This window comes from Ictidomys tridecemlineatus, chromosome 5 (genome assembly GCF_052094955.1).
Source record: "Ictidomys tridecemlineatus isolate mIctTri1 chromosome 5, mIctTri1.hap1, whole genome shotgun sequence".
In the NCBI taxonomy this organism is placed as follows: domain Eukaryota; kingdom Metazoa; phylum Chordata; class Mammalia; order Rodentia; family Sciuridae; genus Ictidomys; species Ictidomys tridecemlineatus.
In genome coordinates, this window is record NC_135481.1 from 97,675,373 (window position 1) to 97,698,601 (window position 23,229).

Sequence of the window (23,229 nt, forward strand, 5' to 3'; positions counted from 1 at the left end):
TAATGGAAGGTCATAGTGCTATATCTGGAGTATGACACATAATTCTAGGCACCAAAACACTGGTTAGAGGTTAAGTATGGATCAAATGCATAATATAAGCCCCCAAACTATAAAACTATCAAAAGAAAATAAAGGAGAAATACTTCAGGGCACTGGTCTATCTTTTTGGCTTTTACCCTAAAAGCATAGGCAAAAAAGCAAAATTTGACCAATGGGATTATATCAAACTAAAAAACTTCTATACAGAAAGGAAACAATCAATAGTATGAAGAGAAAATATTGGCAAACTATTAATTCCAGAATATATAAGGAACATAAACAAGTCAATGGCAAAAAAACCCCTCAAATCATCTGATTTAAAAAATGGGTGAATGAGAAAAAAAAGAAGATGAAAAAAAATGGGTGAATGATCTGAATATACATTTCTTGAAAGAGGATATTCAAATGACCAGTAAATACAGGATAAAATGCTCAACGTTACTAATCATAAGAGAAATGCAAATCAAAACCACCCCAGTTAGAATTACTATTATTAAAAATATATATAAAAAGTAACAAATGCTGCAAGGATGTAGAGAAAGGGAAACTTGTCAGACACTGTTATTGGCAATAAATTAGCACAGACATTATGGAAAAGAGTATGGGGGTTCCTCAAAAAACTGAAAATAGAACTACCATTTGATCCAGCTATCCTTCTATTGGGTATATACACAAAGGAATTGATATCAGTATATCAAAGAGACACCTACACTTGCATGTTTATTGCAGTACTGTTCCTCATAGGCAAAATATAAAATCAGCATAGGTATCCATCAATGGGTAAATAGATAAAGTAAATGTAGACTATACACAGAGTAGAATACTATTCATCAGCATTTGCAGGAAAACAGATGGAACTGGAGGGTATTATAAGTGAAATAAATCAAGCAAAGTAAATAAGCACTGCATTTTCTTACATTTGGAAGCTAAAAAGTTTACCTTAAAGGAGTAGAGAACAGAAGAGTAATTACCGGAGCTAGGAAGAATGTGGATGATCAAGGGATGGAGAGATGATAATTAATGGGTACAGGGGTGCAGCTGGATAGGGGGAATAACTTCTAATGTTCTACATAGCATAGTAGGATAACTATGATTAACAAAATTAATTGAATATATCAAAATAACTAGAAGGGAAGAGTTTGGAGGTTTCCAACATAAAGAAATGATAAATGTCTGAGGTGAAAGACATGTCAAATACCTTGATCTGATCATTACACATTATGTATACTTATTAAAATGTCACACTATACCATAAAAATAACAATTATTGCACTGATTAAAATAATAATACATTTAAATAAACACAAAAACACTAATAAAAGATTAATTAAATGACAACAGAATAAAGATAAATAGCAACAATTATGGAATGAGGTACATACTTAATACATATAAGAACAAGACTTATAAAAATGAGTACAGTAAATGTTTGAATATTTGAAGGATATATTAAAAAAAGATATAAAGTGTAGTGGGGCAAAAATAATATAATAAGGTGAAATACAAATTAGAAAATTTAAGAAAAGATAAAAAATATCTCTCCTTTAAGTTGAGGCTTGAAGCCTCCTACAGGAAGGATAGCCTGCCTACCTCTAGAGACCTGGGACAGAAAAAATCTCAGCAAAGAGTTTGTCAGAAGTTAATAAAGGTTGACCTCAAGAAGTGGACAAGAAGTACATAAAGAACACTTGCCCAACTCCAACACACCATCTCAACAATCATACCTAAAAAAAAAAAAATGCCCAAATTCACATCTGTATCCAATAGCTGCTAAGCACTTTCTACCAGGTCCCAGACTGAGCACCTTATGTGTTACCTTCTTTATTCCTCACCTTACCTCACTTATCCACTATAGTGGATAAAACAAACAACAACAACAATAAAAAGAGTTGTTAAATAATTTGGCAAAGATAATGCCAGAACTTAGATACAAACTTATGGGTATCAATGCCTACACTGTAGAATAGAAAATCCACATACTGAGGGAGTAGAGGGCTTTTGGGTCTCATCAGTACAAATTTAGAGCAAATAGTTAAGGAGGTAAAAGCTAGAAATCACTCTCAGGCAATGGGAGCAGAGGTGTTGGTAGAAAATAACACTAGAGTGGCCAAGTTAGGAAACTCCACCTTTTCCTGTAGAATTCTGATCAGGCCTCTATAGCAGTCAAACATCTCTAATGAAAGTGATATATTTGTACTTTACCTCCTGCGTTTCTTGAGAAGAGGACGATCCAGAAGTTCATCTGCAGTGGGTCTCTGCTCAGGATCCTAAAAAGTAAAAATAGATTAGTTTTCACTTAAAGGAAATGGGTAATATCGGATCTAATGAGAAATTTTAATTTGTCTTATAAGGATGAAGATTAATTAGTCAAAGATTACTGTACATTAGCCTTTTGTTTCAAAAATCACCATTTCTTTACGTCACATTCCATGTTTAATGCCTATCCTCTTGTCACCATCAACACTGTACATGAAAAAGTATGTTTACAATGCATGTTCTTCACTTGTTCAATTAGGGTAGTAGCTCTCAAACCTCAATACATGTGGCACAGAATAATCACTGGGGTGCATATTACAAATAAAGATTTTTAAACTTTAGCCACAGAAATTCTGTTGGTCTGTGGTGGTATCCAGAAACATAATTCTTTTTTTTTTTAACTTATAAAACTCTAACTAGGTGTGGTGATGCACACCTGTAATCCCAGCAACTTGAGAGACTGAGGCAGAAGGATCACAAGTTCAAGGTCAGCCTCACCAACCATTTTAGCAAGGGCTTAAGTACTTTAGGGAATCCCTGTCTCAAAATAAAAAATAAAAAGAAATGGTGATGTGACTCAGTGGTTAAGCCCTACTGAGTTCAATCCCCAGTACCAAACAAAGAGAAAAACTACAATCAGAAACTCTACATCTCTGACTACAGTTTACAAAATCAATTTATAGAGATAAATTTTGACTGTAAAATATAGAGCACATTTTGGATGGCAAAACCATGTTGAAAATAATGTAAAATAATGCAAAATAATGTAAAAATTTGTTAGTAGGAGTATTTAACTACCATGAGTTGCCAATACCAGAATGCATTTATCTGGGAAGGTAATGTGGTTCTGTATGGTCTGTATCTATGCCATATCCTTAACACTGAGGCTAGAAAAGGAAAATGTAAAATTGAAATCAATATATAAGTCAGACCTACCTGGTCAAGACACGCATGGACCATTTGGATCAATTCCAAAGAGTACTGGCTAGAATCGACTTCCATGGCACGGATTCCTTGCACGATCTTCACACACAAGTTGAGTGGGTTCTATGAGAAAATGATGACTGCATTGTTCCTGGTTATATAAAGATGACATTATAATCTACCAGCAGGGGCTCAGGGATGTCTGTGACCATTATTTAAAGAGTTGGCAATTGTTCTATATTAGGTCTGATATAATATTATAACTACCAGTATGCATCATCAAGAAATGGTTGAGGATGCAATGCTGCAATCAGATGAAATTAAGCTAAATGGCCAAAATGGAGATTAAAACTACAACTAACTATATAGCCAACAGCATATTGCTCAGAATATATTATAATCTTCAACTGAATCCCAAGGTAAAGGAAAGCATGATTAGTTATGCTTCTTTACTTTAAGTAACTCTCCTGCCAACTAATTTATCTCCTAATGTATATATCCTAAATAATAGCTGAACAGGCAATAGAGTAAATAATACACAGATATCTTATAATAACAAAGTGATAAGAATAAAATTATTCTAATATTATAACAATCTAATTGAAAGACCAGTAGGTATATTACATATATGATCTTTTTTATGTTTACAAAGACAACAAAAAGAAGTTATTATCATTATCAATTTTTACACAAGAAAAATGGGGCTCAGAGATATAAAGTAACTTGCTCAAAATTACACTTAAAGTAAAAAGAAAGCCATCCTCCAACTAAAGTCTGACTCCAAAAGTCATTTTTCTTCCACTATATTATTCTGGAGAATTAAATGATACACCTGAACAAACTTCAGGATTTAGAAAAATAAATAGGTCTCATAAAAGACCAATGAGTTTGCATTATCTTATATTTGCATTTTTCTTTTTTTTAGTATTACATTTTCACGTTTCACATACAATATCTAAAAATTTTCATGAGGGACTATATATTGTTTGGGAGATATATGTTGTTTCCATAGATTAAAAAAAATAGAGGATTCAAGAAATTATTTGCCTAAATTCTCACATCTGATTGAAGGAGAATAAACATGAATTCACTTTAGCTATTCAAGTGGTGGTCCATGGAGAAGCATCATCAGCATCATCTGGGAGCTTGTTTGAAATCCAGAATATCAGATCTCTACCTGAACACTGATGAAATAGAATCTGTACTGTAACAAGATGTCTAGGTGATTTTGAATGCATATTAAAGTTTGAGAAGTGCTCCTTCATATCAGGCTTTATTTTTAAAAAAGAGAAAATTATGTAAGCTGGGTTGGTGGTACATGTCTTTAAGCTTGTAATGCCGGTTACTCAGGAGGCTATGTTAGGAGGATCAAAGTTTTTGAGGCCAGCCTGAACAACTTAATAAGACTCTGTATTAAATTTTAAAGGGTGATGGGATGTAGCTCACTGGTAGCATACTTGCCTAGACATATGAGGCTCTGGGTTCAACCCATAGCACCACATTTAACAAACAAACAAACAATCAAACAAACAAAAGATGTAGCTAGAGCATAAGAATTGAAATAACTTTTCCACACTGGAGCATCACATAGGTGATACTAGAGCCAGTTTTAAAATCAGAGTCAACATATTCAAGTACAGTGCTCAAACTGCTTGATGTCATTTCAGTAGGGAATTCATGTTGGAGATAAATCTAGTCTACAGTATTTCAATGATATAATACTAATCTGGTGCCCGACTACAGGTTATTTTTTAATACAGTGATTTCTGTTTAAGAAATCAGAAGCTCAGAGATAAATGAAGTTGATTCACTTAACCAATCTATATCACTTGCAAAGACAATGTGGGATAATATACCAACTTACTGTAGCATCAAATGTTCTCTTGAGTGTAAGCAGTTCAAAAATGACACAGCCGACTGCCCAGATGTCAGACTTGAAATTGTATTTCACTCCTTGGCATAGCTCTGGAGACATGTAATATGGGGTTCCCACAAGCTGAACAACAAAGAAAAAAAACAAAAAATAATTTCTCTTTTGAAGTAACTATATTAACATTTTAGTTAAGTTAAATTTCCTATAAACTAGTGATAATAACATAAAATATTCACTAATAGATCACAAAATGGTTTTTATGAGATGATGCCACTATGGGGAAAAATTTTATTCATATTAAATTTCTTGGGTCAGTTATAAAAGAGCAATCTGTGATAAGGGCATTATGGTTAACTTGGAAGGCTAAATGGCTCTGAGTCCTAGTTCACACAGGCTTTAGGCATTCAAGGCCTAGTGAAGACTTCACACGGATTGGGATAGTCTCAGTAAAAATTCACTAATGTGAACTGGCAGTGGGGAGATGGTAATTGAATGAATGGGTTAAAAGTTCTAACTGAAATGCACTGGAATGAAACTTTTTACATGGCTCAATTCAACATGTGTGATACTAAAGTAGCTAGTAAATTTCTTTGGAATTTGAAGATTGTCTGGCTTTAAGAATGAGTTTGGAACATATCTTGTATACAGAAATATAATAAATTGAGGTATAAAGGTGTATTAAGCATTGTAATGCAAAAAAATAATAATAAGAGTTCATGTAAAATAAATAAATAAATAATTTAAAAACACACGCACACACAAAAGAATGCGTTCAGAAATAAAGTGTTCTGTACAAAAGTCTGCTTCTTCCACTATTCGAGACAAGCCATCTTCACTCAACAGAGAAAAAAAAAATTTTTTTTCAGATGACATACATGTCCTTTATAAATTTTCAGATAATTCATTGCATTTAAATGGCTTAGAAAAGTCAAGTCTGGGTTTTATCAGATTGTTCTTTTCTTTTCTTTTCTTTTTTTAAATATTGTTTTAGTTGCCAATGGACCTTTATTTTATTTATTGATACATGGTGCTGAGAATCGAACCCAGTACCTCACACATGCTAGGCAAGCGCTCTGCCACTGAGCTAGAACTCCAGCCCTATCAGATTGTTTTTGATGAGAAAAATCCATATAAGGATATAATTGCATGTTTAGAAGCTTCATTTGGCCTTCATCATACAAACAAATGAGTTTCTGAAACAGGGACTCACAACCCTAGAATAATAAGAGAACTCATGTAAATAAATAAAAAATAAACACACACATATTGCAGGCATATCTCGATGTTATCCAAAAAACATCAGGATAAAGATAATTTTTTAACTTACATTTCCAAGTTCTTTTAAGGATAGAGCATTATAAAAGCAGAACAATCATAACTGTATATTTTTGGGGGGGGAACCGGGGATCGAACTCAGGGGCACTCGACCACTGAGCCACATCCCTAGCTCTATTTTCTATTTTATTTAGAGACTTGTTTAGTGCCTCAGTAAGTTGCTGAAGCTGTCTTTGAACTGAGATCCTCCTGTCTCAGCTTCCCAAGCCACTGGGAATACAGGAGTACATCACCGTGCCTGGCCATAATTGGATTTTATAATTACTAAAAAGATAAGATCCCGGTATCTTGTGTCTTCTTTTTACCCAATCAAAATCAGGTATGAAGGGAGTCTTCTAATTCAGACTGTGATTATTAAAGAACTGATTCTTCGCTGGGCATTAGGCTTTGCTTGTAACATAGGCTTCTTTCTGAACCAGACGCAGAATTCAAAGGAAACACACACACAAAAAAGATTTTTGAGCTGAGATTGTGGCTCAGTAGCAGAGCTCTTGCCTAGCTGTGGGGGGCACTGGGTTTGATTCTCAGCACCACATATAAATAAATAAATAAAATAAAGGTTCATCAACAACTAAAAATACATATATTAAAGAAAAAAAATATTTTCAATGTTAATGTTATGGCACACACCTAAAATCCCAGTGACTCTAGAGGCTGAGGCAGGAGGACTGCAAGATTTAGGCCAGTCTCAGCAACTTAGCAAGACACTGTCTTGAAACAAAAAATAAAAAGGGCAGGAGATGCAGCTCAATGGCAGAGCACCCTGAATTCAATCACTAGTATAATCAAGGGGGGGAAAAAAAAAAGGGAGAGAGTGTCTTGGGAAAATATGCAAGATTCAGGGGGTATGGTTCTCACGGAGCTAGAAAGGAAAAGGAAAAAAAAAAACAAGAAGGGCAACCTGTACTCACCGTCTCAGCCATGGAATATTCGGAATTAAGTTTCTTTGCTAGGCCATAATCTCCAAGTTTTATCAGGTTTGCCTTGGTCAGAAAAATATTTAATGTCTTTATATCTCTGGGGGAAAAAAAAGATGCCATGTATGAAGTCCATATAGCCAACAGTTTTATCTTACCCAAACATCCTGCCAAGATTAATACACAGTAAATATGAATGTATTCTCACTGGTCAGATTCTGTTATGGAGCCCCAAATATCCTGCACAGTGATCATCACTTTCACACATATTTTAACACTGAAAAGGGGACTTAGGGAGTAAAAGCAAAGAATTAACTTCACTACACAGGACTTTCACAACATGGAGTGTATCCCATACCAATGATGCCATTAGGAAAAGTTGAAAGTCAGATGAGAAAATAGGGCTGCAGGCAACCATAATTCCTGTAAAATACACTATCTTTGCAACTACCACTTATGCCTTCAATTTCAGTATTACTGCAATTTAGCATCTGATTGGTGTCAAGGTTTTAAAAAATCTGTTAAGGCAAGAAGAAGCATCAACACAACTAGGCTGTTTTAGATCATCTAAATAAGCCACTGACTCTTTTGCCAAAGATGGATTGACCATGTATAAAATAAAATAATCCTAGTTTAGATTCTGGCTTCCTTTATTGAAACATGTGAATAAACCAGAACAACATACTTTGTTACTTTTAAAAAGAAAATAACATGCAACAGTAGCCATCCAATAGTCATCAAGAATTATATGCTAACTACAGTTTGGTGAGGTAGCACATGTCAGTAATCCCAGCTATTTGGGAGCTTGATGCAGGAGGACCACAAGTTTGCGGCCAGCCTAGATAATCTAGCGAGATCCTGCCTCAAAAAAAAAAAAAGGACTGGGATGTGGCTCAGTGTTTGAGTGTACCCTTGGGCTCAATCTTCAGTACTCCATCCCCAAAAGAAGGGCATAATGATGTAGAAATGCTCTTAAAAATGGTTCTATTTAATAGATAGAAATAAATAGAAATCTGTTTTGTTCCCCCTAATTTTTATCAAATATTTAGTAAAATTGCACAATTAATCGTACAAAATGCCATTTATTTAAATTAAAATAGCTTAATTACAGAATTAAAAACAATTGCTAATTATTATTGCACAGAGAAAACATTTACTGTGGATTCCATCCAGATTAAAACTATTTCTCATACTACCTTCTCAGATCTCCTGATAAATTAATCTACTAAACTCTAAGATACCTCTACAGGTAATGACTAAGTGGTATCTAGCTACTGAGGAGATTCTTCCTAGATCACAAACATGGTTTAATCTCAAAAAGTGAAGATAATCTCTCTCATTATTCACTCTTTCTTGTCCCGATTATATCAATGGAAAAACTCTTGTTTGGTAAAGAAAAAAAAAGTGCTAGCTGGGCCCAGTGATGTATGCCTATAATTCCACCAACTCAGGAGGCTGAGACAGAAGAACTATAAGTTTGAGCCTGGGCAAAATAAAAACCAAAAAGGGTTGGGGAGATAGCTCAGTAGTAGAACTCGTTGGGTTCAATCCCTTAGTACTGCAGGGAAAAAAAAAAGAAAATAAAAAAGAAGAATCCATCCATACATTTTCTTTATTCATTACCTATGAAGGATTCCAGCTTTATGAATACAGCTCACTGCTGAAACAATCTGAAAAAGGTACCACACCACCATCTGCAGAGACAAAATAAATTATATTTGTTTTGAAAACAAAAAATTCATTTAAATAAACACACACATGAAATAAAAACAAACAAACAAAAAAAGGAAACCGCACCCAGAAGTTATGATTCAACATGACTTGACATCTTTTGCTTCTACACTGAATAGGCAAAGAAAAGTGGTAGGGGATAAAAAGAAAAAGCAGGTCACCATAAAACAGTTCTATTGTCATAAAATATAGTGGAACAGTTTCTTTCTCATAAGAAACTCAGGAAGAATGCAAAAGTTTGGAATACTGTGCATATCAGCATGCAGTAACAGAACCAGAAAAGAAAGCCCAGAGTAAACCATGATGTAGAAGTAAAACGTTCGGGAAGCAGCTAGACAGGTTTCTTGTTAGAGGTTTTCTTTTTAATGAATACTAGAGTCTGGAAGGAGTCCAAATAAAAGGGAAAAAACTCTTCATTGTTTGAAGAGTAAATATACAACCAAAATGTAAGAATTACTTTATAATTTCGGCTTCCTTTCATAGACATATAAATTACCTCTTCCTCAAACAACTTGTCCTTCTGACGAAGGATTTTGTCATACAGGTTCCCTCCTGAAATCAAACAAGAAACAGGTTTGAATGCTTAATAGAGATAAATCTTGACTCTATCTAATAGGGTTTTAACAGGTGATACAAGGAAATGAAGGATTCAACTTCCTCTCTAAAGGAAACAATTTCTTCTCTCTTGGCCTTTCATAGGGTACAAAACTATCAGAAATATTATATGAAGATTCCCCTCCCTAATTCAAGACAAAAATGGGAAGTGTGGTATTTTTAGAAAAGATGACAGTAAAGACCATTCCTATGGTAATCTAATAATGAAATAGCTTCAAAGTCATGATTTTCTTTTCTAGACTTCTTTTGAAGGAATCTGATATATATATATATATATTTTTTTTTTTAAAAATATTTATTTACTTTTTAGTTGTGGTTGGACACAATATCTTTGTTTTATTTATTTATTTTTATATGGTGCTGAGGATCAAACCCAAGGCCTCGCACGTGCTAGGCAAGTGCTCTACCGCTGAGCCACAACCCCAGCCCAATCTGCAATATTTTTATAATTCTCACAGTGTGACTACTAGAACATCTGGGTTATGTCTGTGATGCAATGTTTTACATACAGGGTGCATATGAACAATCTTTTCTTCCCACTTTCTACTGAAAAGGTTTCCCAAAAAATTCACTCCTAGATTGTTCCCAATCATTACTCCCTTTATGAATTTCTTCCCGTGGAATAAGTATTAATTTGCTTCTTTTTTATAAACTAATACAGATTGCAAACAATCCTGGCTGATCTTACTTTCAGCTGCAACTTATACTTTAGCCTAGGTAAAATTTTATAATTTCTGCTATTTAGTAATTCGGAGTTTCAATAAATGTATCATTTGTTCTGGTTCCTCCTAACCACAAAGAAACTTCTTTTTTTAAAAAAAATTTTTATTATTAGTTGTTCAAAACATTACATAGTTCAGAAACTTAACTTCTTAAGAAGGTTTCTGTTACTTAAAAATTTTCTACTATAATATCCTATATTTACAGTTGATCAGAACCAGAAACAATTGTGAAAGACCAGAGTCTAGGCAGAAAAGTTATAAGTGAAGAATATGCTGGTACCTCTTTAGCATGCAGCTCAGAAAGGGGCTTTGGGTATTCTCTTGTATAGGATGTAACAAACACTTGCTACATACCAAATCCTACCCTAAGGGCTTTAAAATATGATCTAATACAACCCTATAGCTAGACACAAACTTTTTTGATGTTGTTATTGTTGTTACTGGGGATTGAACCCAGGGGCTTTTAACCACTGAGCCACGTGCCCAGTCCTTTTTGTTTTTGAAATAGGGTCTCACTTAGTTGCTGAGACCATCCTTGAATTTATGATTCTCTTGCCTTAACCTCCCAAACTGCTGAGATTAGAGGTGTGTGTCACCAAGTCTAATTATCAATAAACACATTTTAAGTTGAGGAAACCAAGGCACAGATAAGTTTCTTGTCCAAGGTTACAGAGCTAGAAAGTAGAGGGACTTGGGATATGGGTTGTCTATTTTCCTATTAACCAGGCACTACTCAAATCTTACACACAAATGATCCAAAGAAATCAGTCATTCCGTTATGATCTTTAGACACCTTGCAACAGGATAACTTTAGCTAAAGTCAACAAAAAATAACTATCACCTATAAGATTTCATTAATATGGTGGCTCAGTGGTAGAGTGCTCGCCTCGCATGCATGAGGCACTGGGTTCGATCCTAGGCACCACATAAAAACAAACTAATGTATCCATCTAAAAAACTAAAGATACATAAATAAATATTTAAAAAAATATTTCATTAATATATCCAGTGTTACCAAACCACACTATGTTCCTAATGGCTAATATTATTTCATGAGGAAAAAATTTGAAAAATAAATGTAATATCCAACTGAAAAAACATTTTGAAGATGGAACTATAATCACAAGGAAGAATATGAATACTCAAGGGAAAATCCCTTCCCTTATTTTGTACAACACTTCAAAACTCTCCAAAGCCTGAACAATTTCTCTTAAACTCTAGAAATCCATTTAAAGTTTTATCACTATATATGCCTTTTCTTGTACTCTTCCCCTCAAGGTAAGTATGAACATAATAAGAATGACTTGCAGAGGAAGTCCCACTGAATTCTACCTTACCATTACAATATTCCAGCTCAATCAGCAGGGTAGTATTGTCCATGAAGTGATTGTAGTAGGCAATGATGTTGTCATGCTGCAGCAGCGCCAGAATAACAATCTCATTCAAGGCATCACGACGTTCCTTCTCAGACAGCCGGGTCAAATCAACTTCCTTCCACACAACCAGTGAGTCATCCTGCAACAAGTAACAGAAGCATTGTGCTTTCCTCTTGCCCAGCAGTGAATGAATCCACGCCCAGATCTGTAAGCCTAGAAAGAAAATTTCCTAGAGGGGCAAAGATCGACTCTTAATTTTTTCCTTTAAACAGATGTAAGTTAAAGGTTCTGCATATAATTATTATAATTTACTTTAGAACTGGAGAAAGTAATGAACTAATCTTACTTCTTACTTTATTGTAATACTTAATTTGCATGATGTCAGTTCCAAGTAAAAATATAAGATGGGTACAGACGTTTAAGATTTTATTGAGGAACCCTATAGGACTGCTAGTCAGAAAGGAGACTGCTGCAGGGCTTGAATATTGAAAAAGAACTGGATAACAGCATCCACAGCTGATCACAGCTTCTTATAAAGTGAAAATACTAAGCTTGCCTCTAATTTTATAAATTAAGATTTTCCTAATGCTTTTCATTTACCCCTTTCCAAATAGGTCAGACCCCATGGTGCACCTTTATGATCTCTTGTCACACTTTTCTCTATTCATAAAAATTTACCTGTAGCTCCTCATGTCTATTGCTTTTTACCATACCTCTAATTCTTTCCTAGTACTGCTTCCCAGCCCACAAGCATCTCTGCCACATACCCCTCTTCATCCTTTTGAATGCCTCTGTCAGGACTTTGAAACTTCTTTGGAAACTTTAATAAGCCTTTTATTGTATACTTATTGAATGCAACCCCGTTCCCTTAGTTTTAAGCATTCATATACCTAAATGGCATTCATCTATTCGTTTTCATTCACATACATATACAACTGAAATGTTCTTTGTTTTCTTTCTTGGCTTATCTTCTTACTAAAACATAACCTTCTAGAGGGAAAGGGCTGCTTCTAACTAAACCTTCACAGATCTAAGAAATATTTGGTGATAAGGATAATGCTCTACAATTCTGGAAAAGTGTGATCTAATTCAACTCAAGACAATAGTAATCAATTTAATAGGGTAATAATGGAAAGGGATGAGCAAGAAAATGTGAAACTAATTGCAGTCCAAGATTTACTTCTAAATTGTAAGTGGGCAACATTCATCTTATTCAAGGCAAGTAAGAAAACAGACTACTAATATGTAATTTAGAATAACAGTAAATCTAACATTTTACAGTAATGTGGCATTAGGATAAAAAGAATTATTTAAAGATATTCGCCTGCAACCACCTCTTCTTAAACATATGCTGGGGTTGGGGTGGGGAATAGCTCCAGAGCTAGACAGTTTTCCTAGCATGTGCAGAGCCCTGTGTTCAATCCCCAGCAGGATAAAACAAAACCAAATCAAGATAATCTGGCTTGGAACAGACAGTAGAACTGCAGATGGATCACCTATGGATGAATCACCTTCAGCTACTTCAGCAAGTCTCATTAAATGTTTATCCTAGAGCTAAAGTTTTAAGACACTAGTTACCAAATCTAATTTATGGTTTTTGAAAGGAGAATAACCACTGTGGAGTTGAGTATACATTCCTAACTTGGGAATCAGTGATCCATGGATTTTTTGTAAAGGATGTATATACATTGTGAATGTGGATAGAAGAGATTGAGATCATTCTGCTTACGTTGGGTTCTCAATTGGGTCCTTGTTCCCCCAAGAACTTAGAATAACCAATATTTTTCCACACATGAAGCCCAAGATGAACACTAGTGAAGAAACTAACACACGGCAATCTTCCCAATTATCTTCAAGAAGAACATCCAATTGAGTGATCATTTATGAACTTAAAAATAATAAAACTAGGCAAGTAGAGGTATTTGGAAGCAATACCCCTCCTCCCCTCCCCGACCTTTGAAAGCTACACAAGGAAAGGAAGGAAGTTTTGGCAACACCTCTCGTTCCTATACCACTTTCACTTACAGTTTGCACACACCTTCGTTTGATTCACGAAATAACCTTAAAAATATAAAGGTAAGGTTTAAGGTGGGGATCACTAAGTCTAATTCAAAGATGAGAAAACTAAATCTCATGGACAGTTCTGTGATTTGCTCGGGTTCCCCGGGTAAACAAAAATGACCGGTTAGTGGAAATCAGTAATCTAAGCAATTCCTATTGCAGGTGAGTTGAAAGAGTGGTGAAGACCCTGACACATATGCCTAGCGGGTGTCTACATTATGCGAGGAGCTCAAGACGCGTAGGAAGCCGGGGGCAGGTCGGAAAGGAGGGGACGGGAAAGGAGAAGCTCTGGGCGGCCTGGCAGCGGCCAGAGCCGAGGGCCGCTACCTCGGTGCGGCGGTACAGCGTGGCCTCCCCGAAGGCGCCGCGACCCAGGACGCGGATGGGGATGTAGTGCAGCTCCTCCTGCTCCGCCGCGCCGCCGGCCCGCGGCCCCGGACTGGCGCTGGGCCCCGGGCCCGAGTCCCCGCCACCCCCGGACTCGCTTCCAAAGTCCGAGTTGATGGAGTCGCAGTGCCGCTCGTACTCGCCCAGCACCGACATGGCGGCGACCGCGGCTCCCCGGGACCAGCCTGCGTGTCCCAGGCGGTGCTGGCCAAGCAGCGTTTCACTCGGTTCTGACACCGACCCGCGGTTCCGTCAGCCCTGCAGCCCCGCGAGTCTCCATGGTGGCTCCGGCGCCCTGACCCGGAAGCAGTTCTCGGCGTTTCCGGCCCGGCCAAGTTTCCCCCGCCTTTGCAGGCCCACTTGATTAGTTCAGCTGCCCGAGGCTTCCCGCCCTCGGGGCCAAGGGGAAAAGTGTGGCCTCGGGGTGGAGTTGGCGGGAGCGTGGTGAGAGCCGAGCGAAACCGCCCGGCTTCCGCAGAGTCAGGGCGTCACCGAAGGGACACTCTCCGGCCTCAGCAGCCGGCTTCCGTGCATCCTGGCCAGGTTCCCTTACTTCCTGGAAGTCCAGAGGTCTTCCAGTCTCGGCGTCAGGCCGCCGCAGGAGTGGTGATTGGAAAGCGGTCCCTTCCAACGTTGGACAGTGCTCCTTTTTAAGAGATATTGTAATAATGATAGGATATTGATAGCCTCCTGTCATCTCGGTCAGTGGGTCCAATTATTTTTCCTCGGACTACCTTTAGATTCCCTCTTCTTTACCACTACAAAATTTTTCAGTCAACACTCCCGACACTCTCCCTTCTCGTTTTCTAGATGCAACATTCTCTTTTTTTTTAGATCTTTGACTATCTGACCTCAAGAAGAGTTTTTTGTTTGTTTTTTTTTTTTGAGCACTAGATGCCAGACATATTTGGGAATGGAGAATCTGCAGTAAGATGCTCCCTGCCCTCATCAAGAAAATTGTAGCACACTGAGCAATAGTTTCATCAGTTATGCGGCCTTGAGAAACTTCATCTGGCCAAACTTTTTTTTTTTTTAATAAAATTGCAGAAATATGACCTACAACACAGGGATGATGGCTAACATTTGTTGAGTGTTATGTTTTGGGTACTATACTAAATGTTTTGTTATCATGGCACTTAATCCTCATATTATTCTCATTTTACAGAAACTGAAATACAGAATGGCAAGTAAAACATCCAATTGAGTGATCATTGTAACACAGCTAATTAAGAGGAGCTGGGAGATCACACCTAGCAATCTGGCTCCAGAGCCATGAGAGGGTAGGATATAATGGAGCTTAAAAGGTCATGTGGCTTGAATCCAGGGTGCATGTGAGATAGAAGATACAATCTCTTCTCAGAGTTTGGGGTTTCCTATGGGAAATTATTGGATATTCTTAAGCAGATGACTAGTAACTATATATCTAACTTTTCTGGGGAAGTCCCTATTTATGTAATCTTTCCCCCAGCATAATGAATAAAGCTTTTTTGTTGTGATGCTAAGGATTAGACCACAGGCTCATACAGGCTAAGCAAGTGCTCTAACACTGAGCTACATCCCCAGCCTTTTTTATTTCAAGATAGGTTCTAAATTGCCCAGGCTGACCTTGAATTTACAATCTTCCTGCCTTAGCCTCCAGAGTAGCTGAGATTACAGGGGTAATAAAGCCTTCTTTTGCATGAATATCCAGCTCAGATACTAACTATGGGCACCTTGGATTGGATTAGACCCAAATGATGTAGAGGATGAAAGGATGAAAACTGAAGGCAAACAGACAAGTTACAAGGCAATTTATATTCTAAGAACAGGTTCTGAGATAGTATCAGTGAGTGAAGAGAAGGTTTAGATTTAAGAAATCTTTATCAGTTGGGATATTATAGGTAAAGTAAATGTAACACAGCCATCATACTTTATGATATCACTCATTTTTTTCAGAATGCTTACCTACAAAATGCTGATGTCTTGTTTATTATCTCCACTCATTGGACTATAAGCTCCATGAGAACCTGGATTTTGCTCTCTTGTTCAAGACTATATATGTATATAATCAGTGCCTACAAAAGTGCTTGGCATTGTAATAGAGGCTCAAAAATTACTTGTTGAATAAATATCAAAGTATTACCCCGTATGTATGTAACATTTAAAAATTTTTTTATTTGTAGATAGACACAATATCTCTATTTATTTATTTATTTATTGCTGAGGATTGAACTCTACCACTGAGCTATGGCCCCAGTCCATATGAAACATTTTTTAAAAACCAAAATGTAAGACTCCTTGACTGATAACTCATTAGTTTTGTTGGTTTCATCACAGGGATCTAGATTTTACAAGTATTTTTTATTTCAACTAATTCATTTAACAAATATGTGCCAGCTTCTGGGAAATCACACAGAAAAAAATACATACAGTTTTTAATCTCATGGAGCATCTAGTCCCTACGCAGAAAATAACCAGGCAATCACAACAGTTTGTATAAATGCTATAAAAATACAAAATTCTAGAAAGGTATTTTGGAGAGGCATCTTCCCAAGCCAAATTTACTCAGTGTGTGAAGGCTTCCTGGAGGAACAGTCAAAGCATTAAATCAGAGATTAGCTAAGCAAAGTAGGGAGATCGTTTTAATTAGACACCATTTCATATTTCTATTGGAAGGCACTTTGAAGATAGACATCTCTCTCATTTAACTGGATTTATATATACTCTATAGCTTGGCTTAACTGTTAATTCTGTTCTATTAATTTTGTTTAACAGACTAGGTGCTCAATTTTTTTTTTTTTTTGAAGGGGAGGCTAAAAGAATAGAAAAAATAATTAAAATCAGAAGTGTTGACTTTCATTCTGAGAAATTCAATAGGTTTTTAGCCACAACTTAAAACTTCATTTTTCCAAACCAGGAGTGGTGGGTATGCGCCTGGAATCCCAGTGGCTCAGAGGCTGAGGCAGAAGGGTCCCAAATTCAAAGCCAGCTTTAGCAATTTAGCCAGGCCCTAAGCAACTTATTGAGACCCTGTCTCAAATAAAAAAAAGGGAATGGAGATGTGGGCCCAGTGGTTGAGCACCTTTGGGTAAATATCCCTAGGACCTTTCCAGTGAGGAAATAGTTTTTCTATAATTAACTGGCCTAAAATTGTGAACTATTCTAGTTACAGCTTAGATATCATAAGCTTAAGAGAAAAATGTCCTGTTGCATACAGAACACAGTCGTGCCAGATTCTTCATTATACTGGATATAACTGAAACTAACCATCTGACTTTATTAAATCCAGAAACATGCAACATTTGTAATTAAAGTGTAATTGATTGTAAGGTGTCCTTGGTCAAAACAGACTATTTTCATATTTTAACAAATGAATAATTATCAAGTATTGCTGAAGTTACCCAATTTGTGGATGGCGGACTTCAAGAAGCCACAGTGTTACTATAAAGATTAAAGAATCCACCAAAGACCAAGCAAGGTATAAACCTACACTGTATGTATGTTAAAGCAGTTGCTAGCTCCATGTATCTACTAAAAACTTGAATTGTGGCTCCTCTGAATGGAGTTGTGCTATAGTTGTAAAACACACTGGGTAGCAAAGACTTTAGGTGAAAAGCAATATAAACTACTTTAATCATTTTTTTAGATGACTGTATGTTATAAAACATAATAACATTCTCAAGAGTTAAATTTAAATAATAAATTTACCTATTTCTTTTCGCTTCTTTAATATAGCTAGGAAATTTTAAATTATACATGTGACTCACATATAGGACACCAATATAGTAGACTGAATCAATAATTTACAAAATATGTATTACCATATGGGAAGTATATAATACTACTGATACTATTAAATTCATTTGTAAGTTTTGCTGAATTCATTTATAATTCATGTTCTCTAAAATATCAGTAAGAAACAAAACTTTTTTTTAGAAACAAAACATTTTTGATGTTAAAATATTTTTTTTAATATTTATTTTTTAGTTTTCGGCAGGCACAACCTTTGTATGTGGTGCTGAGGATCGAACCTGGGCCGCACGCATGCCAAGCGAGCGTGCTACCGCTTGAGCCACATCCCCAGCCCTTATGTTAAAATATTTATACTTAAATACTGGGAACCACTATTAAACTGGACTCATAGTAGATTATGGTGCCACTAATAAATTTATCTGGTTTTTGGAAGAATGGAGGTAAAGGATAAATAAGAGGTAAGTGAATGTACAAAGCACTTTTTGTTGGCTCTTGTAAAAAAGGTTTATGGAAAACCAAACAAACAAAAATCAATGAACTGTCAAGTGAAAGCAAAAGAGAAAAACAGCCTTTGCCTCCTATAGTGGGATTTTACATAGACATGATGGGCCAAAAAAGCAAATCCCAGGGGGTTCTAAATTGGGTGAGATATCTCAGGAATGAAAGACAAGGAAGAAGCCTCCCTAGAGGATAATTCCAACAGCAATTTCCAAAAAAGAAGGTACAGAGAATGTCTGGCTTACATCTGGTCTTTCTGAAAACATATATATGCATATATAAACATATGCAACTATGTACACACATATACATACATGCATATATACTTAAGGATTATTAGTTTATACATGACTTACATTATATACATATGATTTTTATAAGTTATATAACAAAATTTTACTAGCTCATCTAAACTATGAGGTAAATTAAGAACATTTTTTCTCTTATCAGGTATCATTTGCTATACTTTAACACTAAGGAGTATGGAGGAATTATTGTTAATCCAAAGAGGTATTCAAAAGTAACAGAAAAAATATACACCTAAAATGGTTTCTGCTAGCATTTATTTGAGAAAATTTACACAAAACCCCCAATTCAACACAAGTGAATCTGTATATATCCCACATGCCTTTTCCATTAAACAAACAGAAAATGGCTTTGACAGGGGTTCATGACAATGGTATGACAAAGTTTATTTAGAACTGAATTGTTCCCACTTATACAGATCATTCTGAATAAAGAAGGGAGTAAAGCAGATAACATCCCTTTTTTTTAAAGCTTATTTGCTCTTGTACTAGCCTGTTTTCAAAGGCAAATATTTTTACCTTTTAGAGAAAAGCAAGGCATAATATTAACTTTTAAACCCAAAGCACAAATGTTCATGGTGGTATTTTTGGCATGAGTAAAAGGAAGGAACATTAAAGAATTTCAGTTCCACAAAGTTTCAGTTTGGAGTCACTTGGAAACAAAAGCATCAGCAAAATAAAACATTCTCTCCTCTCCTCTCTTATCTTCTTCTTTGATATTTTTCAGAGTAGAAAACCATAACTAATAGAAGCTTTCACTGCTTCTAAAAAAGGGGAAGGCACCAGTCAGAAATATGAGTTTCTTGTTAGGCTAATGGTACAGGCTAGGATTTTATATTTAAAAGTTTAAGGATGGAACTTAATCCACTAGTTTATTTTTTTCTGTATTTGGATGCATACTGTCTTTTAATATCAGTAGTGCTACAGACTTTCTCAACATCTGCTGTCCCTATGGCAAGGAAATTACTGCCAAGTTCTCAGAAGCAGCAATATCCCTTCTTAACAGCAGATGGCAATGTTGCTCAAGTTGGCTGGTGAGAGCTTATTGCTGCCCAGGAGGAAAAAAAAAAAAAAAAAAAGCAGCTTTCATATTCATAGTAATTAGAACATTGATTAGCCTGAGATTTTAACATAAATCATGCCCTCTTTCGTCTTCACACTTTATCCATGTCATCACAACAGTGTTATTTGATAATTTTCATATTCTGCTTCTTAACTGCAAGTGATATGAACCTAAGTCCAGTAATTCTTACCATTCAATTAGACAAGCTTTGTAACAATTAGCAGGGTTAAAAAGAGATTCCAGAAAGAAAGAACTCCTTCCTACTTTCCTAGGAGAAGCTGGAAAGATTTTTTTTTTTAATTTATTTTTTAGAAGTACTTGGACACAATACCTTTATTTATTTTTATGTGGTGCTGAGGATCGAACCCAGGGCCTTGCATGTGCTAGAGGATGGTTCTACCACTGAGCCACAACCCCAGCCCTGGAAAGATTTCAAGTGATAGTTTTCCTGTTTATGAACATCATCACTTGTATCCACTCTGTGGGCAGGTATGTGTATATGTGTGAGTTCCTGGGGCTTCACACATCCAAGGAGAGTATTCTACCCCAACTCCATATTTTCTTTTTTACATTAGTATGGACTTTTAGGCATCTCACATTCCCACAAGTAATTTTTGGCTTTACTTTCAGAACATGTATTTTCAAGTATTTACTCTTTCCATGATCCTCCTAGATACCTATTTTAATACCTCCTATGTCTCAATTCTCTAGAAAGAGTACATAATGACAGGAACTAAGACAATAATTGGGCATGCAAGAAGAGATGGTAAATTTTACTTACTTTTCCTTGGTGGAAGTGATGTTAAAAATTCAAGAAACCACACATCTGATAAAGGACTTGTATCTAGGATAAATAAGAAACTCTCGAAACTAAATAGTAAAAATAATGATCCAATTAGAAAATGGGAAAAAGACAAACATTTCATCGAAGAGGATAATACAAATCATAAGCAAGCACATGAAAAATGTTCAACATCATTAGCCATTAGAAAAATGCAAATGAAAATCATACTGAGATGTTATACACAGCTATTCAAATGGCTAAAATTTAAAAAAATAGTAATACCACCAAATATTGGTAAGGATGAAGAGAAACTCATCAGTGATACTCTGCTGGTGGAAATGTAAAACGGTACAGCCACTCTGGAAAGAGTAGGGAAATTTTTTACATAACTAAATGTGCTTACCACAGAACCCAGCAATTGCTCTTTCTGGGCATTTATTCCAGAGAAATAAATATTTATGTTCATCTGAAAACCTATACACAAAAATTCACAGAAGCTTTATTACTAAGGGCCTAAAACTGAAAACAATCCATCAGTCCTTCAGTGGATGAAACTGCGTGGTACATCTATAATCATGGAATATTAATCAGCAATAAAAAGGAATAAACTATTGATAAAATGTAACAACTTGGATGGATATCATGGGAATTATGGTGAGTAAAAAAAGTAAATCTCAAAAGGTCACATTCTAATGGTTCTATTTATGTACCATTTTTGAAACAAAATTATAGTGATGGTAAACAGGTTAGTGGTAGCCAGAGTTTGGGGTAAAGGGGCATATAGAAGGGAGGTAGCTATGGCTATAAAAGGGCAATCTGAGGAATCCATGTGATGAAACTGTACTATAGCTTGTGATGGTCTCATGACCCTAAACATGATAAAACTGCATGGAACTAAGTACACATACACAAAAAGAAAAAAAAAATTCAAGCAGTTGAGCAAATATTTTAATTGTCTAAAATGAGATTTTTTTTAAGAAGTTATCTACAGTTCTGAGCTCACTTTTATAAGGTATCACATTCACGACTCTTGTAAGAGACATAAAATTATGAAAGGATATCACCAGAAGCTATGTAAACATTTCAGCTAAGGGCCAGGATGTTTTTAGAAGGAAACCCAAAGAGGACAATCAGTAAGAAACAAGTTCAACATGGTCATACAAATCGTGGTAAAAGAACTAGAGTGAAAGCCCAAGCTAGTGAGCAAGTGGGAGAAGGAAAGCAAACATGGTTCAAATAGATCACGTGAGGAAACCCAAGACAAATGCTGACTTTGGCATTATCTGGGTAACCCCTATTTTTTGTCATGGGTGACTAATAATAGTCCTATTGTTGCAAAACCAGTCCAAATCCTACCGAGTTAAAAAGAAGTCCCTCATTGACTTGTTGAGTGTAGGTAGTACCCCAAGTCCTCCCAAAAAAGATCAGTTCTGGCAAGAAAGCTTCAGCGTGCCTTCATGGTGCTGTTAACAGGATGCCTTAGGCCAGGCACGTCCCAGCGATGTTCTGCTGGCTGAGATTCACAAGGGAGGAGGAGACTTGGTCTCATTACTCAATTAACTTCTTGGCCTTGAAGAAGCGACGAAGGTAGAAGACCTGCCAGGTGGCTAGTCCGATAAGGCAGAACATTGAAAAGATGCTGAAGTACAGGACTCGAGTGTTTGTTGACTCTAAAAGACAAAAAGCATTGTAAATGTAATGAAGTAAGCCTGCTTACTAGGACCTCAAATGAAGGAAGGAAGGAAGGAAGGAAGGAAGGAAGGAAGGAAGGAAGGAAGGAAGGAGGGAAGGAGGGAGGGAGGGAGGGAGGGAGGGAGGAAGGAAGGAAGGAAGGAAGGAAGGAAATTCTATTTATAAAAGCTAAAAATTACAAAGATTAGTTCTATCTATCTGACAAACTATAAGCCAACGAGAGAATATGATCAAATGCATCACAGAAGAAAATTCCACTCTTAACAATGTTGATTTACTTAGTATAGCACTGAAACAAGCAATTTTTCTTTCATAAACCCCACTTCTGAAAAACTGAGAAAAGAGTACACCAAAATTTAATGTTTGGGGATTTGTCTCCTTTATGGTTTACTTATTGAGAAATAAAAGATGCCTTCCTCTCACCATTGGTATCACGCATTTCCTCCTCTCGCTTCTTCATGTAGGCAAAATCATTAACAATGGATTCTGAAAGGTCTTCTAGGCGTCTTAGCTCTACCTCTAATGGTTTGAGCTTCTCAACTTTTGCAATCTGGAAAAGAAAGAAATTAAGAACCTACTCCCTGAAAACACTGCTCTGGTCAAGAACACAAAGCAACACAAGAATCTTTTTAGAAGCTTACCAGGCTTAGATTCTCAATCATCCTAACAGATTTTAAAATCTGGCCTTCCACCTTTCCCTGTAAACTACTTACATCTTTCCATCTTGGATTTTCAAAAAATACTTTAATTTTGACTATAATTTCTTTGTAAATATAATATGGTAGGCTGTAAAGTAAGACATACTGTTTTCCCTAAACTTCTGACTTTAATAAAGCACGTTACTTTTACCCTTCCACTCGTGTCTAGGAAAGAGATAGTATTATTAGTATAATAAACGTGAGTTGTAAAAATCAATCCT

At 36.1% G+C, this 23,229-nt stretch overlaps 2 protein-coding genes across 2 annotated transcripts in view; both read right to left on the reverse strand.

Annotated features, from left to right (window-relative positions):
- Positions 1-14,559, reverse strand: part of Nek9 (NIMA related kinase 9) — a 39,738-nt gene extending 25,179 nt beyond the window's left edge. The window contains exons 1-8 of the mRNA XM_005321246.5: positions 14,177-14,559; positions 11,750-11,927; positions 9,572-9,627; positions 8,968-9,038; positions 7,339-7,444; positions 5,084-5,215; positions 3,232-3,342; positions 2,242-2,306 (exon numbers count right to left, since the gene is read on the reverse strand). Of these exons, the coding sequence (XP_005321303.1) occupies positions 2,242-2,306; positions 3,232-3,342; positions 5,084-5,215; positions 7,339-7,444; positions 8,968-9,038; positions 9,572-9,627; positions 11,750-11,927; positions 14,177-14,392 (935 nt within the window). The 5' untranslated portion in view covers positions 14,393-14,559. The remainder of the gene's footprint in view (positions 1-2,241; positions 2,307-3,231; positions 3,343-5,083; positions 5,216-7,338; positions 7,445-8,967; positions 9,039-9,571; positions 9,628-11,749; positions 11,928-14,176) is intronic.
- Positions 14,560-19,012: 4,453 nt separating this feature from the next.
- The window catches only part of Tmed10 (transmembrane p24 trafficking protein 10), a 38,231-nt gene continuing 34,014 nt past the window's right edge, over positions 19,013-23,229 (reverse strand). Inside the window, exons 4-5 of the mRNA XM_005321247.4 lie at positions 22,734-22,860; positions 19,013-22,288 (exon numbers count right to left, since the gene is read on the reverse strand). Of these exons, the coding sequence (XP_005321304.1) occupies positions 22,167-22,288; positions 22,734-22,860 (249 nt within the window). The 3' untranslated portion in view covers positions 19,013-22,166. The remainder of the gene's footprint in view (positions 22,289-22,733; positions 22,861-23,229) is intronic.